Genomic DNA, 18,313 nt, shown 5'->3' on the forward strand with positions numbered 1-18,313 from the left:
GCCTGTCCCTTAAACATCTGTCATTTCTTTATGACAAAGACCTTTCTTCTAGTGTTTTGAAATAATGAAGTTCACGATCATGTGTCTGGTGACGTTGCTGAGGGGTGGCACACCAGAATTCACTCTTATCTGAGCATAGAATCATTACAGATTCTCCTCATCTTCCCTTCTTCCTGAGGACCTTGTCCAGGCTATAAGTTTTATGTCATGTGCTGGCACACACTTACACACACACACACAGTGAAAAAAGTATTAGAGGAATTATATTCTGATGACTGAATGCAGCTTTACTGAGTCTTAGTTTTCTGTGTCTTTTCCAGAGAGTGAAGGAAATTGTCCCACCCACATCGCCGTGCTGTGTCGAGGCAGAGCTTTTGTCTTTGATGTATTGCATGAAGGATGTTTGATAACTCCACCAGAGCTTCTCAGGTTCTTAAACTACCCTTTAAAGGAATTATGTATTTTTAATTAATGAATTTAGTTCTTTGGCAACTTATACACGTATAGAGTGTATTCTTATTATTCTCCCCCTACTTTTACCTCTTTGTCTCCCTGGCAGCTCTCCTTCCATACATCTGTCCTTCATACTCCTGACACTTTTTGTGGTTGTCCTCACCGGGTTTGACTAGAGTTGTCTGGGCTCAGCAGTGGGTATGCAAGTGAAGACCACAGCTTCCCTTTTCTGAGAATCTGTCAGAAGTCATTTGTCTTCGTTACTTACTATTCTGTTGCTATAAAGAGACATGTGTTTAAGGCAACTTGTAGAAGAAAGCATTGAACTGAAGGTTTGCTTACAGTGTCAAGAGTGTCAGTGCATTGTCAGGTGGCCAGGAGCATTCTTATTTAAACCACCACAGCAGCAGCTCAGTACTAAAGGGCAGGGATTCCCAGTCTCTCACCCATCAGTGGCTGCTGGTCAGTAGGCCCAGTGCCTAAAACCACAGATGCTATAAGTCCATGCCTGAAATGGTGGCTCTGTTGCAGTTAGAAGATGGCATATTGTGGCTTCTCCCTGCCTTCCAGCTTTTACATTTGTTCCTTTTCTCCTTCCTCCATTTTCCATGAGCCTTATAGGGAGTAGTATTGATGTCTTGTTTAGGTATGAGTCTTCAACCATCACTTATTCTTAATATACTGGCAAGCCCTGGGTCGCTGCATTCGCTGCCATTCCAAGCAGTGAAGCCTCTCTGATTAAAACTTAGAGTAGCTTTTGTCTATGGGTTAAACACATTATTAAGAGACAGTTTGACACCATGTCCATTTTACTACGTCTGGCATACAGGCCTGTCATCCCCGCAGGAGGATCAGGGGTTGAGGCATTCAAGATCATCCTGCCCTTATCCAGCTCCTGACAGACTGTTTTCAGATGCTTTATTGGATATCCTTAGGTTTCAAGCTCTTGCTTGGGATAAAAGGAAACAAAAATCAAGTGTTCAGAATTTCCTTCCATACTTGCTGTTCTTAAAAGTAGCTAATTTTAATTTTTCAGTTTTATAGATACATGTATATGTTCTAGTTGGAGGAAAGGGAAGAATTAACGTATGTTACTGATCCCATCTCCCTACTCCAGTAACTACTGTTTATTGTAGTAAATTTGCATGTAATATATTATTATTATTATGTGCCATTTACAGCACTTCATAAAGCTTCAAAACATAAAGATACCCAATCACAAGATGAAGACATCAACATGCTCAGCTCCTAACTTTTTCAATTATGAATAGCATCACATTTTCAACTATACCTTAATTTTTATGGGCTTCTAAAGAAGGGTTTCATTATGACATTTTTCAAGCAAAATTTGTTTTTGTTTCTCTTTCCCAGTCCTCCTCCTTCATTTCCTTCCTTTGGTGTTTTCATTTCCTCTGTCTTCTCACTCTCAGTAGCCTCCTTTCAGCTTTCACACCACGTGACCTTTTGTCTCCGCCCACCTTCTGTACACTTACATGTTTACTCCCTCTCATGGTCTCTGGTTCCATCCAGTTCTTCATGTTTCCTTTTTCAGTTCCCCATAGGGGATTTGAAGCAAATCTGACACTCTGTGTAAATGTTTAGTAATTTACACTAAATACCTTTAGTGTAAATGTTTTAGTACGAATCTCTAAAATGTAAGTAAAATATATACACACTACCACTGCCATAACAATTCATAAATTAACAATAGTCCTTTAGTATATTCATTTCTAATTACTTCAAATTTCCTAAATGATTTTATAAATATTGAGTTCTATATATCTGTATGCAATTTAAATGGCTTTTTAAAATTTATGTATTTGCATGTGTGTATATGGAAGCATGTACTCATGCCTCTCTCTGTGTGTGTGTGTGTGTGTGTGTGTGTGTGTGTGTGTGTGTGTGTAGGCCAGAGGTTGAAGATAGGTGTCCTCCTCCATGACCCTTCTTCACCCTCTTGTTTGAGGGAGGGTCCCTTACTGAGCCTGGTACTCTGTGGTTGACTAGACTGGCTGGCCAGTAAGCTTCAGGGATGTACTGTCACTCCCCTCCCTCACGGCCATCCCAGCTCCGTGGTTACAAGCGTTACTGTGCCTAGTTTTACACATGGATGCTGGGGGATTCAGCTCAGACCACCGTTTTTGAATGTATCACAAATAAAGGATGCTACTGGTAGTGTTTATTGACCACTTATTAAGCTACAATAATCTTTCTAAATAAACACTGGATATTTTTAAGTTGTAGCTTCTTGGCATGTGCTGTGAGGAAGAGGGTGAAAGCTAAAATGTGTAAAATTTGGACTAATGAAAATTTCTTCACGTGCAATACTTATTATTTACCTACTGAATGTTTAAAGATAGATGGAACATTTTATCCTATCCAATAGGGTATTCAGTCTCTCTCTTTCTCTTTGAGGCGTGGTCTTGCTGTATTGTCCAGGCTTGCTGTGCTCACCTGCCTTGTGAAGTGCTTGGTTACAGGACATGGGCCACCATATATATACATATATATATACATATAAATGTATATATACATACACACACACACACACACACTCTTTAAGGTGTAATTATCAGCATTAATACAATGATAGGGAAGCATTTAAAATTGATTACATAGTACTTCTGTTTTGGGGTTAAACCACAAATAAGAATTGAGCACACAATAAATTCTCTAGTTTTTATATATGTGTACACAATTTTTAATCAGATATATAATAGCTATAAGATTAATTACCAAAATAATTTTTGAGGTTCTCCCATAGAGAAGGTATTTACTTATCTGAATCCTGGAAATTCCCATGTTTTCAAAGTTTAGATGGTATGATTTAAGCTTTTTTTTTTAAATATAAATTATTTCCAATATATTTTTGTTTAAATAGAATAGTCATTTTTACATAAGTGTATGTGTGTATGTGTTTATGTAAAGACTTCTGTAACTGCTATGTGTCCTGTCTGTGCTGTTTCTGAGTATGCTTTTTTAAAATTTTCCATAAGGCAACTGACATATATCCACAAGAAATGCTCAAGTGAACCTGTCGGACCTGGTATAGCAGCATTAACTAGTGAGGAACGAACTCGATGGGCAAAGGTGATTTATATTAGTCTTCTTTTCATATGCTAATTTTATTTTTTGTTTTTATTCTTTGAGAATTTTGAGTAGTATATTTTTATCACCAGTTCTTCCCAGATTCTCCTCCCTATTCTACCCACCCAGATTTATGTTTTTCCTCTCTTAAAAACAAATGAAAAAGGTTGCTAAAAACTCAGAGTCAGATTTGTGTTTGCCAGCCTGGAGTGTGGTTGGTATAGTTCACTGTAGAACTGGTTTTCCCTCTCCCAGCAGCTATTAGCAGCTACCGTTTGCAAACAGCTTATTGGTTAGGGGTGGGGCACTGTGCTCACTTCCCTTCACTATATTGGGATTTTGTCTGGCTTGAGTTTGTGCAGGTCTTGTGCCTGCTGTCATAGTCTCAGTGGGTTCTTGTGTGTATCTGCCCTGTAGTATCTGGAGAATGCTGTTTAAAACTGTCCACCACTGCTAGCTCTCACAGTGCTTCTACCATCACCCTGTTCTGCATAGAGCCCTGAGCCTTGAAGGGAGGCGTGACAGACATCCCGTTCAGGGCAGAGCACTCTGCACATTGCCCACTTGTGAGTCCCTGTGTTAATTACAGTCATACGCAGTTCTTAAAGAGACTTTCTCTAACGAACTCCTGATACTTTCTCAATGTGTTGTATTTAAATTGTAATATTTAATCATCTCCCTGCTCTTTAGGCTAGAGAATATCTAATTGGTCTTGATCCAGAGAATTTGACTTTACTAGAAAAAATTCAAACCAGTTTATTTGTGTATTCCTTGGAAGACACCAGCCCACATGTAACCCCAGAAGATTATTCTCAGGTAACTTGGTTGTTCTGTTATCTTTCTATACAATTTCCTAGAGGACTCTTATTATCTGTTAAACATCAGGCTTTATTTTTAATCAGGGTCTTGAAATTTTTCTTAGCTATGAACTATATTATGTACTAAATTGAATCTCATACATAGTGAACAGAGCTCTGTAAATACTTGATGTTTAAGTCTGTTTAGATGTATTTTGAACCTTGTTTAAAGAAGTGTGGCTATTATTGCATGCATGTCAGTGTTTTCTAACCTTTTCCACCAATCCCATACATAGAATATTTGCATGGATTACTGAGGCAAGTTGTCTTGCCTTCCCTAAGGTGATGTAAGACTTTACCTGTAACCCCGCCAGTGTACATGCACCTTTTGGAGTGGGTTCTCCCTTAAGAATTATATCACTCTTGCAAGTAATTGATCATATCATTTAGTTTTATTGGACACAGTGACTGTTTAAGCGAGCCTAAGTGTAAATGTGGTTTGTTTATATTTTTTATTTCCCAACCCTGGATAATGCTTTTACCTCCTAAGAAACAGAGTCAACCATAATCCTAAAGCCTTTTGGAAGAATTTGTTATTTCATAATACATTCATCAGTATTAAATTATAGGGGGACAAATCCAAGATTAAAATTTTTATTTCAGAGAGGAAGAAATTGCTGAAATACCATTTAAGGAATAATTCAGTATTCATAGTCTATACTTGGAAACATAGATTGTAGCCCACTATAGTTAAATAAACATACATACACACAATTGAAGTTTCATCAAACAGTGATTACTTTTACTGTCTATCGTGTACTCTGCTGTTTCTATTCTGCTTTAGGAGGTATTATTTATGCTGTTGTAATTGTTGCATGACTCAGCGTGACAGTTAGACAAAGGTTGTTTTAGTGGCATGTGAATTGTTAGGACATTTTACTCTGAACTTATGAGCCTTCTTATACTACCTAAGTTTCAAAACACTTCTTTTAATTATGTGTATGTTCTGGGAACATTAATGAATAATGTATTAGCATTCTATTTTCTGGTTAGATTTTCATAACTTGAGATGTAAAAAATAGCTGAGATCAAACCCATAATTATTATCTGTTGAATCTTAATAAAACTCCATTTTATTAAATTTGATTGACTTAAAAATAAAAATGAAATGATATGTGTTCTTAAGTCTACTTGCAAATCAATGTCAAAACACTTTTAATTTGAAAAAATAAAATGTATTTTAGATTTTTGAAATGCTTCTTTCTGGAGATCCAGCAGTACGCTGGGGTGACAAGTCCTATAATTTGATTTCCTTTGCTAATGGAGTATTTGGCTGCTGTTGTGATGTAAGTATGTCATTACCAGGGAGCTAGCCCCTCCCTCCTTAATTTCTTAATTTATGTATCATATTGTGTGTAGTTTTATATCATTATAATAAAAGGTTTAGGTCTGAATTGTCAGTGAAAGCAAAACATAGATCAAGTTTTTCTTGTACTGTAAGCTAACAGTTTGGAGCATGCAAAAAGGATTTTGAATGTAATTTTTTTGGAGTATGATATCTTAAAATCTATTGTTATCAAATAGCTGTCCCCAGGGAAGAGCACACCAGTTGATTGTCCAGTACCAAATGGTCATCCATGAAACATACAAGTAACATTACACAGACTGAGCAGGTCTGTGTATATGTACCTGCATATGTATATGTACATATGCATATAACAACCATCATGAGAAACGAGGCCATGAATTTCAAAGAGAGCAAGTGAGGGTACATGGAAGGACTTGGAAGGGGAAATGATGTAATAACAATATAATATCAAAAGGAAAAGAAAAAAGTAATTATTAAAAACACATTTTCTTGCTAAAATTCATACCCTATTTGAAAGATACCGTTTGGTATTATGTTGGTGCTCTATGCATAGGGAAAGGACTACATAACTATTTTCATAAAATGATAGCTTTTTGGGACACTAGAATATGAACAGTAAAATTTCTAGAAATAACTACCGTTTTACCATTCTAAAAAGATAACTGCTTTCCTTGTTTCTCTTGTATCTTTTCCCATGGACTTGACCAGTTCTGTCTTCCATTTAGCAAATCTGTAAAGCAAGAAAACAGAACCAAACAAAGACCCTGAGCAAGTCCAAGGCCTGCAGTGGGCTTTGTTTTAGGGGTGTGGGGGTTGAACAGGTGGTTTTCTTTTGTGATTAGTGAAAATAATAATAAAGATATGTCCTCATTTCTGTAGTTGGAGCTGTGTTCAGACTGCCCATTGTGATCATTGTATTTACAGTGTTAGGGTTACTGCAGCTCTCTTAGCGGTTTGCCTCCTGTGGAAATAGGCAGCAACTTGTTTCAATAGCTCCAGAAAAGGTCCCGAAATAGTTCTCATTGGTCGTTATTGGCTTGTGTGAAACACATGTTCTTGGGAATCAAGTGTGCTAATTAGCCTGGCCTAAGCCACTGTCTAACCTTGGGTCCTCCTGGGGAGAGTCAGTCAGTCTCCTTCATCTTCTTCAGCTCAACACAGAGGGATATGGAGGTGGCCTAAAGAATAGTGAAGTAGCTATTATTCCAGAATTAGATGGATTATTGATAAACAGGTGAAAAAGGTAATACAGTCCATCTTTCCTGCATTGCTTAAACTGCAAGTTATTTCTGCAATATCTAGGCATTCCTCTAGTCTCTGCATGATGGCACTGCTTTCTAGTACTGCCCTCTCTTAGCTAGAGATTTTCAAGCTCAATTGTCTTAGTCTGCTGTCCTTACCTGATTACTACAGTTTTCATAATTTCAAAATATTTTCACATGACATAGTATACCTGCTGAGACTTCCAGTAACCTTTCTGGGTTGTGTTTACAGTTACATAGCTAAAACTCTTAAGAGTAGTACCGTGCACTTTCAGTTTTAAACACCTGTTCATTTTTCCCCTTGTCTTGAAAAATAAGCAGTTTTTGTTGTGTAGAAACAGATTGTATCATCTGAGCATTAAGAAGTCAGGTACTGGAAGTTGGGCATATCTTATCCATTAAAAGTGAAGAAAATAAGAAATGCTAGGTCAGATTTCAACTTGACATAAACTACTCAAAATCTGTATTTTCATTTTAGCATGCTCCTTTCGATGCAATGGTTATGGTGAATATTGCCCATTATGTTGATGAGAGGATCTTGGAGACTGAAGGAAGGTGGAAGGTATGTCAAACAAGTCCATCACCCTTTTCTGCTAGTGTTTTTCACAGATATATTTAAAGTCCTCTATTTTCAGGGCTCAGAAAAAGTCCGGGATATACCATTCCCTGAGGAGCTGGTTTTCACTGTGGATGAGAAAATACTAAGTGACATCTACCAAGCCAAAGCCCAACACCTCAAAGGGGTAGGCTCTTGCTTTTCCTTTTAGATTAGTAATGTTTTCTCTATTAGCTGCCATCTATGAAAATGTGGCTTCCTAAAATATTTTAAAATCATAACCTTAATACCTTTCATTCTTTATGTCTGGTGATTAGTGAAAATAATAATCTGATCCCCCTTTGAACTCTCGCCTTCCAGTGATTTTTTTCACTGCTCCTGTTTGACTTTGTTAGGCGTCTGATCTACAAATCGCAGCGTATACTTTCACATCTTTTGGCAAAAAGCTCACCAAGAAGGAGGCATTGCACCCTGACACCTTTATTCAGCTTGCCCTTCAGCTCGCATATTACAGACTTCATGGACGGTAAATTAGTATTTGTTCTCCTTTTTCATAGGTTGACTTCCCAGGAATGTATTTTACATGGCCATCGCTTCCCTAACTCCACAGTGGGTCTTCTCACCTTTTCTCTCTTTGGAATCCCATCACTTTATTAGTCTAGTCTGTGACAGTTGTGTAGGTTTTCCCATGGATTCGTCGTCACAGCTGTTTGGTACTTTTGAAGGATCCACTCTCCAGGAAGGCTTTACCTTATGGAATTATGTGCATATCAATGGCTCCTGTTCTGTGGGATGTCATTTGCTCTATTCACAGTATCCTTTGACCCACACAGTTACATTTTGATGAGATCCAGTGTATTTTCTTTTTCTTCTGTTGCTTATCAGTGAAATCAACCAAACCCAAAGCAGTGAATTTTCTCCCATTTTCTACTAAGATTACTGTGACCATTTTTATTCATTGTGTTATGATTCATTGTAGAATCATCCTATTTTGTGTTTGAAGGGTATTTAAGGGAGGAAGCTTGTTATGGAAATTAGCTTTCATAGTAGCAGAGGCAGCAAAATCCCATGATCTGCTCTGCAAACTGGAGAAACAACAGGTTGGTGTTGTGATTCAGGAGAGTAAAGAATGAGAAATGGATCAAATGGCATACGGTCTAAGTCCCAGTCCAGTTCTGAAGGCCTGAGGACCAGAAAGAAGCTCCAGTGTCCGGGAAAAGATGGATGCTTCGGCTCATACTGCCCTCCTCTTTTTTTTTTTTTTTTTTTTTTTCTGTTCAGGCTCTCAGTAGATTAGATGGTGAGGGCAGGCTTTTTCTTATCTTTATAGACCACTGATAGAAATGCTAATGCCATCTGGAAACACCCTCACTTTCTGGGTATGTGTTCTTCCAAGGAAATTAAAAGAAATTAACTCACAGGGTCCAATTTTATGCCTTCCCCACTGGATATCAAGTTTCCCTGGCACTGGAAGACACCATGCTTTCTTAACTTGAAGTCAGCTGATCTGCCACAAGTGTTTTTCATCTCCAGCTTGGGTGTTTTCCTTTCTCGTGGTACTGTGGTAGGGGTGGAGGTGGAGAAATAGACATTTTCTCTTCCTTGTGTTAGCTGGATTTTCATAGAAGCCCTTATGAAGTGGAGGAACTGACCTATTCCTGGTTTATTGTGTTTTGATTGTGAATGAATACACACTTTTGTCAAATGCTTTTCAGTATCGCCTAAGATGAGGGGATGGGCCTATTTGTGGTTTTGGCCGCTCCCATCTTGATTCCTTGTAGCCCTGAGTGCTAGTATTGTTTTACCTGCCAGTAATACTGCTGAAAGGCCTGTTCAGTTTCTTCCCCATAACATTAACTTCCTGTTCATTCTGCAATCTTTCTGCTCATGAGTCGTAAATATCAAATTTCTTGGGCCGAGGAAAGTGGCATTAAACAACTTGTGTAATAAACTACTTTTATCTCCTCTCCACATCTTGGCCTGTAAGTAAGTACTGGTTTTCTTGACAATTTTACAAAGCCTTGAACAGCCTTTAAAAAAAAAAAATGAGCTTTTCTTAACTTCCAGCTTATGTAAGACTGCCAGCATCCACCAGCGTTGCAAGTGGCAGGCAGAATCGAGCTCTACTTGCTAACTTGACTGATCTGTCTTTAACTCTTTAAGCATGAGAATTCTTTCCCTGTCTGTCTCCTATTGCATTTCATTTAATAAAGAAACTGGGTCATTTCTGTTTGTTCTGTGTAGTTTTCTGGATCCCCAATGTTCCCTAGAGTGGCACTCTGTCTCCTGCATTGTCTGTAAACTAGTAGGGAAATCAGAATCAGTTCTTGTGTTGTTATTGTTTGTTGGACTAGCTAAACATAATTGTCTTTATAGTTAATTCATTAATGCTATTGGCCTTCTGTTTGAGTTACTTCTAACCACCATAAACAGTCCTTCCTGAATCTATTTTTGATTATATGAAATGGGATCTTACTGTGTTTCATATGTTAGTCTAGTGTTATTTTAGCCTCCTGAGTATTATGTCTGCAGGTCTGCCATGCCTAGCTTCCTGAATAAAGCCTTTGATAATTATTGCCAAGATCCCTTTTAATTACAGGTTATACAATGATGATACTTTACCATTCACCCTTTTTTTTTTTTTTTTAATCCTCCCCACTTCCTTCTTTTACTTTTGACAAAGTCTTGCTTTGTTGTCCAGGCTGATTCCAAACTCCTAGACTTCCAGCCTTCCTACTAGCTGAGATTATAGGCATAAGTCCGGGCTATCTGGCCACTTTGTATTTTTTTTTTAAATAAAACACCTTCTGTTTATTCTTTGACAATTCCACACATATAATTAATGTATCTTGATAATATCCATTCTCAATTCTTCCTCCCCTCTTTCTTAAGAGAAATTATCTTTGTGCAGTTGAGTCCCAGTAGCATCATCATTCAGACTTCCCACTATCACTGAACTTGATCTTCATCGACTATAACTATCTTCCAGCAAAGTAAGAGCCCTTTGTATCTAAAACTGTATGCCATTCATCAGTTGGGGAAACAGCTATTTTTCTGGGGAACTACTCAGTGCTCATCATTCAACAGCCATACTGACTTAGAACAGAAGCATTTGTTGTATCATAGTCCCCATAGGTGACTAAAACACAATGCAGTTTAGCTGGTGCACGTCTCATGAGCATGTGGTCAGAACATTGCCTGGGACCATAAATTCATCTGTCAGCTCTCTGAGGGTGGGTCTACATCCAGATCATTCACAAATTACTAGCAGAATTCAGTTACTCCCTGAGTGCTTTCTAGAAAAACATGTCCAGTTTTTAACTGCCTAGCCCACTCCATAAGGTAGTTCCCAACATGGTAATTGGCTTTGTTCAAAGCAAGGAAGTAAAAAGGAGAACTCTCTTTTTTAACTTAACAGCCCTTTACTTTTGCTATTGTCTCTGCATTAAATGGAAGTCAATAACTCAGCCCACATTTAGAATGTGCCAAAGCATGATTAGCAAGAGGCGTGGACCACTGGGGGCTTCTCAGAGAATGCCTGCTGCAGACTATGAAGCATACCTCATATAACCAGAAACCAGATGAGCCTTTTAAAATAGCCTGTTATCAGACTGTTTTCTTGCTCTTTGGTTTTGAAACAGCTTCTGTTGAAAGTCTTGATTCTGGACTGGTTTGTAGGTTTAGTCGGACCAGAAAGTTGCTTTAGTATGTGACTGTATTTCTGTTAACATCAGAACCTTTTCTTATGGTACTCTTAAAAATTATTTTAGGCCTGGTTGCTGCTATGAAACAGCTATGACAAGATACTTTTACCATGGCCGAACAGAGACTATGCGTTCATGTACAGTCGAGGCAATCAGCTGGTGCCGGTCCATGCAGGATCCCTCTACCAGTGTAAGTATTGGAAAGAAAAACTCACAGAATTGGCCTTTGAATGACTTCTTTGCTTCTGTTCCTCTGGATCATCAAAACTCTTTAAGGCATTTCCCCTAAAGTTAGCAAAGTACTACTTTGCCGCTGAAGTATGCGAGGAACACTAGGGCAGCAGACGAGAAGAAGCCCAGTTGTGTCATTTCCTAAGTCAGATGTCCTCAGTACTGGGTTGACCAGCACTTCACCTTTAGACCACATCACTTTAATGTTGAACTCTCCAGAGACCTTTAGAAGGAGGCTCTTCATGTTGCTGAATATCGAGGTTTTGTTTGAAGCCACTAGGACCAGAACTGGTCATACGTTTTTATTTGGAATTTGTTATTTAGATGACAGTGTGTTTCTTTCCCTGTTCATTTGAAATTCTGCCATTTTAATTTAAAGTCATAATCATGTTAGCTTGCATAGAAATTAGATTTTTAGTTATGCTTTAGTTTTAAAATTCCACTATTTGCTTGTTTGTTAATATTACAGGTCTCTCAAAGCAATGTTAAGCACTTCTCTTTCCAGTTACAGGAAAGAATAGAAAATCAAGGCTGGTGGGGTGAGGAGGAAAGGCAGTAGAATTAAGGAAAGGCAGGAGCATGCATCACACTTCTAACCCTGAACTGTTTCCCCTTCACCCAGCTTCTAACATGATGATACTAGTCTTCTTTTGCTGCTGTTTATTTGGGTTATACAGTTGTTATTGACTTGATTTATTGATTTATTCTGAAAATTATTCTTCTCGCTCTGGACACAGCTTCTGGAACGGCAGCAAAAGATGTTGCAAGCTTTTGAGAAGCATAATAAGATGATGAAAGATTGTTCAAATGGAAAAGGTACCCGAGCTTGAATTGTTCCATTTGAAAATTCTGTTATTAGAAGCTTTTTCTGACTTGAGGTTTGGGATTTCATTGCAGGGTTTGACCGTCACCTTCTAGGTCTTTTGCTCATAGCAAAAGAGGAAGGTCTACCTGTCCCAGAGCTGTTTGAGGACCCACTTTTCTCCAGAAGGTAATGTGGGGCAGTGGGCCGTCGTGTGTACCACATGCTTCTCTCTGGTGTGAGAAGGAACGCAGTATCTACATCTAATGGACATCTTTTCTTTGTGCCACACAGTGGAGGAGGCGGAAATTTTGTCCTCTCAACAAGCCTGGTTGGCTACTTACGAGTCCAGGGAGTCGTGGTTCCCATGGTACACAATGGATATGGATTTTTCTATCATATCAGAGATGACAGGTGAGCATACTCCCCTTTATTCATGGGGTACAGTAGAAAGTAAAATGCATTTGTGATTTCAGTTTTTGTCAGCATTTATGATTTTACTTGTATTATCTGTCACTTGCTACAGGAGTAACCACTAATGCCCTGGTGTTTAATATGTATTGATAGTTCTCTACTCTGCTTTTGAGATCCTTGTAAGATCACTCTGGGCACCTTTCTGAAGAATGATATTTTAGGATTTTTAGTATCGGTGCCATCATTTATGAAAGCTATACATTTTAAAAACATATTTGACCTATACAACGTATTTTTCCTCAAGTCAAACTTTGTAAATGTATATGGCCCTCCATATGTGTGTGTCTACATCTGCAGACTGAAATCAGACTTGGGGCATTTCAGGTAGGATACAGAAAACTCAGTATACAGGACATTAGTATTTCAATTTCCAGTGATTCATTTTCATACATTCCTTTCAGGGATTTTATTACCTGCTTTCCTTTTGCCTAATTTGTGTGTAGCTACACAAGTGTCACTTGTCACTGTTGGACTCTAAGACCCTGGATTTTATATCACCATACAATTATTTGTGTACATTATATCACCATAGGATTATGTGTGTACATTAATGTACAAATTAAAATTTAAATAGCAACTTATACATTGTCCTTGATATTTTTTCCATAAAAGAGTTCAGGGACCAAAGTAATAATTGAGCATGAATAAGCATGTTAACATACTCCCTGACAAATAATAGGCTCCATGTTATACCCAGTGACATGAGTTCAGGCCACAGATAGCTCAGCTCACTTTTTTTATAGAAAACTACTTTTAGTGGGCCTGGAGAGCACATCCATTTACTCATTTAGGAAATGTTTAGTAGACTTTAGCAGTATGTTTTGGGTACTAAGGACAAAAGACAAAAAAGATGTTCTTTCTTAAAGACTGTTTTCTACTTGGAGGCAGATGAACTAGTGGTGAATACTGTGAAGGAAGTAACCTGTTACCACATCAGATGCTTAACTGGTAGAGAGGAGTACTTTGTCCAGTGTGATCAGGTCCCTCCCGGGAGAATGGTAGGTAGCAGAACTGAGCTGTTAGAGATGAGAAGGAGTCAGTTGTGTGTATCAAGGAGATACAGCTTTCGAGAGTCTGGAGATGTCACCTAAGCCAGAATCCTTTTTCACTTCAACATCCCATCCTGAGAACTGTTCTCTGCACTGAAGCCCTGCTGGCCTTCTGACAGTGATGAGTCAGGCGCTCAGGTTGTAAGGAATAGTTTTCAGTCTTCCAGGAGATAAGTTTCCAGAATTAGCTAACCACTTTTCTATCTTGTTTTCCCACCATTACAAATTAGCACAAATGCTACAAATATAATATACCTTTTGCTGTTTCATATACTTATATATAGAAATAATGTTTCATTATTTATTGTCACTTATGCTTGTTTGTAAGTTGTCCAAACACAAAAGGCTGTTACTATAACTTAGAAACATAAGTTTTTTAAAAAAAATAAATTTTTTATACCAATAGTCAATCTTAGAAACATTTATCCTTCTTTTTTAAATATAACTTCTTTATTGATTCTTTGGGAATTTCATATCATGTACCCCAATTCCACTCATCTCCCAGGCACCCTTGCAGTGCCCCTCCTAAAAAGAAATTTTTAAAAAAGAGAAAATTAAAAACAAAACCTCATTGTCCCTCTGTCTTCCCTGCCTCTCTAGTACTGCTTCATTAGAGCTGTGGTGTGTCACACAGTACACCCTTTTGTACAGTCAGCTTTACTGGCAAATGTCCATTGCTGTCACTGTCTGGTTCACAGCCTCTGGTTTCTGGCACACCATCATCATTGGATCCTCACCAGAACTCCACTCAGATATCCTGCAGCTGCACTGAGTTACCTCCTGTGGGTATCATTCTGCAGGACCAGTGGCATCATGCACTCCAGCAGGTCATACACAGGGTAGATGTTAGGATGAGCCAAAGCGAGGCCTGAGGTGGTAGTTGAGCTGGTCAGTCTAAGCCACTGGGCCACCCTGCTCAGGCGAAGGGCAATGCCAGCTTTCCTACTCCCGTGCCATCATGGCCAGTTTTCCCATTTGTTGGGTATGGGACATCTCTCCCAAGTGTGGGGACCAGTTCTTCTGTGCTGACCAACTCTCTTGCTGCAGTGTTCAGTAAAGGGCAGGGCCAGCCCTGACAGGGCTAGCAAAGGGCGGGATCAGCTCAGCATGACCCTCTTATTTCATCATACATGGTTCCATGCTCAGGCCTTGGACTTCAACATAGACCCCAGCTACAGAAGGACCATGGACCCAGACATGGTCCTCAGCAGCATCTGGGCCTGGAGGTTACCATTGCACCAGAGGCAGCACAGACCCTCAGATCAGTGTGACCCCAGTGGCAGAATGACTCTCAGACAACAACACAGCACTGGATGGCAGTCCAGACTCAAGCATCTGCAAGGCTGTCAATGGGTAACAGGGCTCACAGACATCATCCCAGACCCTGGCTGCAGTAAGGCCTTAGACCCTCATCTGCATCTCTGGCCTGGATGTCACCATGGCAGTGGGTAGCAGCATAGGCCACTCAGATTTGTGTGGCCACAGCCACAATATGGTCCTCAGACACCAATGTGGTCTCAGGTGGCTAACCAGACCCCAGGCAACCATAGTGCCCTTAGTGGCAACAAGATCCTCGGATGTCAACTCAGACAATGGCTGCTGTTGGACCATGGACCCAGACATGGCCTGTGGCAGCAGCTCAGGCCCAGACAACACTATGGCCCCAAGTGGCAGCAGGCCACTCAGATTTATATGACCCCAGGTGCAGCTTGGCTCTCAGACTCCAAGAAGGCCGCAGGCTATGTATGGCCCAGACCCTGGGCTTCCATGTGGTCCTTGATAGCAACATTGGCCACGAGCCTGGCTGCAGCTCCCTGGGGCCCCCTTTTCTCACATTCCAGATCTAGAATTGTACCATTAGGGGATCTAGTAGATGGTGGAAGGCAAGACTTGTCTTTAGAGACCTTTCTTGCTCTTGTAGAAATATCTGTTCTCTGTTTCTTATCTATTCTTATTTTTCTCTTCCTTTTAAAATGCTTGTCAAGTGCTATACAGGTCAGATTTTATTACAAATAATGACATGAGGTCATATCATAACCCGTTCTAGTTGCAGCTTTTAGGAAGAAAGTTCTTGTGGGGTTTTGTTTGTCTCTTTGGTTGGTTGGTTGGTTGGTTGGTTGGGTGGGTGGGTGGGTGGGTGGGTGGGTAGTTGGTTGGTTGGTGGGTGGTTGGTTGAATGGTGGGTGGGTTGGTGGTAGGTTGGTAGGTGGTTGGTTAGTTGGTTGGTGATGGATGGTAGGTAGTAGGTTGGTTGGTAGATGGTAAGTGGGTGGGTGGATAGTTGTTTGGTGGTTGGTTGGTTGGTGGGTGTGTGGGTGGTGGTAGGTAGTTGTTTGGTGGTGATTTAGTTGGTTGGATGTATTTAAACATAATCTGCTCAAGAGGTTTTTTTGTGGTCTGCAGTATTGTAAATCTGTGGCTCTGTCTTTGATTGTGTCAGGTTACATACACCTAACCTCATCAAGAATCTATATTTTATGTGTGAGTAGCCAGATGGAACATCTAGCATCATAACCTGGAGCCTATGGCATAACCATTCATGTGTTGTATTTCACAGGTTTGTGGTGGCGTGTTCAGCCTGGAGGTCATGTCCGGAGACTGATTCAGAAAAGCTAGTTCAGATGACTTTTCATGCTTTCCATGATATGCTACAGTTGATGAACACCGCTCATCTTTAGAGAATCAGAGACACACACATCGACTCGTTACAGAGAGTAGATATGTGATAGGACATGGAAGGAATGTTGACTTACAGGAGAATTGTTAAGTATGGTGATTAGCAGAGTCATGCTGTCTAGATTTATTCTACCTTAGAAGATAGAAACATCTTAAAGCTTCCTGTGTTGCAAGTGCAATGCAAAGTCAGACATGGTGAATACAGAACTATGCAATGTTTAATATAAGCCTCAACAATGCAAATCTGACTATTTTAACAATGCATATCCTCATCTAATTTTAAAATATCTTTGTTGGTACATGTACAGATTGCAAGTCCTCTGTGAACATAATTTAGACTACTTGTCAAGCACTTTAATATTTTCTAATTGCTAGAGGTTATATAAAGCACATGGTTAGATACTAATTTCCCTGAAGTCAGTGCCTTCCATATCCAACAGAGGTATACAAGCCTATCAGATTTCATGGCAAAAGCACTACAGTTCAATAGTGATCTAGATTAGCTCCTTTGAACAGACGAAATAATCAAGTTGCATTAGAAATATATACATTAACAGGGAAAAAAGCCTAGTAAAACTCATAGATTATGTTGTAGCTCATTTTGTGAATACAAAATTAAGGCACTTGCATTTAAACCTAATTGTTAGCAGCTAGTGACTTTGAAAAGGTTAAATGTTGAATATGATTCTCAGGACTTTACATTTGTTTTCCATTGCTATTCAGTTTCGTGTTTTATAATCTCAAAGAATAAAGCATTCAGAACTATATAGCTTACCTTATGTTTGAAAAGAATGATTCCTGCATTCTTTCTTGGCATTTTCTGATATCAGTTAAATATTGTATAATAAACCACTTAAAAACTTAAGTGTCTGGGCTCAGAGGTTAAGAGCACTGGCTGGACTTCAGAGGACCCAGGTTCAATTCTGTGTGGATTGTAAACCAGTGCAATACATCGTTTGAAGTGAATGTGAGGACTTGGAAATCAGTAAGAAGGAAATTGGGGAAGTCTGCCTTTGGAAAGGGATCTCACATCTTGTAGTGTGTACCTAGGGTGCTTCACACAGAAGCCATCTTTGGAAACGAACTATTTTAGACTAGTCAAGAGGCCAGAACCGCTCTGAAACTACAGATATTGCTGGCTTGGGTTAGCTACCTGTGACTTCAGCTTGGTACAGCAGAAGGTACAAATTGGGAGAATAGGGCATTTGTTATTTGAGGTCAAGGATATGGATCACATCATGTAGAACTGGCCTGTATTAGGACTGAAGACAGATGCCCCTCTCTGTGCCTGCCTATCACAGAGAAGTTCACTATGCTCCCAGAGCTTGCCCTGCCCACAGGTGCCTGCTAAGAGAGAATTGAACTCAGTAGCTTCAGCTGTTGCCCTGCCAGGTGTGCACAGTATAGAAAGGGAGGGTGTTCCCAAGCTATTGTTTTGGTCTTTGTTGTTGTTTTATTTTTTAACGTTTATTTTGGCTTTTGGTTTGGGTTTTGTTTCTCTATTTAGCCCTGGCTGTCCAGGAACTCATTTTTGTAGACTAGGCTGGCCTTGAACTCATGGAAATCCACTATCTCCTGACCACTAGGATTAAAGGCATATGCCACCACAGGTTACACCAAAGCAGTTTTCCTCAGCTCTAGCCAGAGCCCTCTCCTGGAAGGGCACTACCACAGCAGGAGAAGAGAACACCACAGCCCCTACAGAGGCTGCGTGCCTCACTCAGGTATCTGACAGATGTAAGAGAAACATGGTTTCCACTGCTTCTCTGCTTTTGGGTGGCTGAGGAGCCTTGACTGGTTTTGTAGCTCCTGCTGTCTCCTGTTTCTTGGTGCATACTACAACTGAAGGAGTC

The 18,313-nt window shown here is 39.6% G+C and overlaps 1 protein-coding gene across 1 annotated transcript in view; it reads left to right on the forward strand.

The window, feature by feature from the left end:
• Crot (carnitine O-octanoyltransferase) overlaps positions 1-17,234 on the forward strand; it is a 30,331-nt gene extending 13,097 nt beyond the window's left edge. Inside the window, exons 7-18 of the mRNA XM_051174606.1 lie at positions 321-429; positions 3,450-3,543; positions 4,231-4,356; positions 5,582-5,683; positions 7,447-7,530; positions 7,604-7,711; positions 7,920-8,050; positions 11,295-11,418; positions 12,197-12,275; positions 12,357-12,450; positions 12,556-12,675; positions 16,342-17,234. Coding sequence (XP_051030563.1) covers positions 321-429; positions 3,450-3,543; positions 4,231-4,356; positions 5,582-5,683; positions 7,447-7,530; positions 7,604-7,711; positions 7,920-8,050; positions 11,295-11,418; positions 12,197-12,275; positions 12,357-12,450; positions 12,556-12,675; positions 16,342-16,462 — 1,292 coding nt within the window. The 3' untranslated portion in view covers positions 16,463-17,234. The remainder of the gene's footprint in view (positions 1-320; positions 430-3,449; positions 3,544-4,230; positions 4,357-5,581; positions 5,684-7,446; positions 7,531-7,603; positions 7,712-7,919; positions 8,051-11,294; positions 11,419-12,196; positions 12,276-12,356; positions 12,451-12,555; positions 12,676-16,341) is intronic.
• Positions 17,235-18,313: the final 1,079 nt, after the last annotated feature.

The sequence above is a fragment of the Phodopus roborovskii genome, unplaced genomic scaffold, assembly GCF_943737965.1.
Source record: "Phodopus roborovskii unplaced genomic scaffold, PHOROB, whole genome shotgun sequence".
NCBI lineage: Eukaryota > Metazoa > Chordata > Mammalia > Rodentia > Cricetidae > Phodopus > Phodopus roborovskii.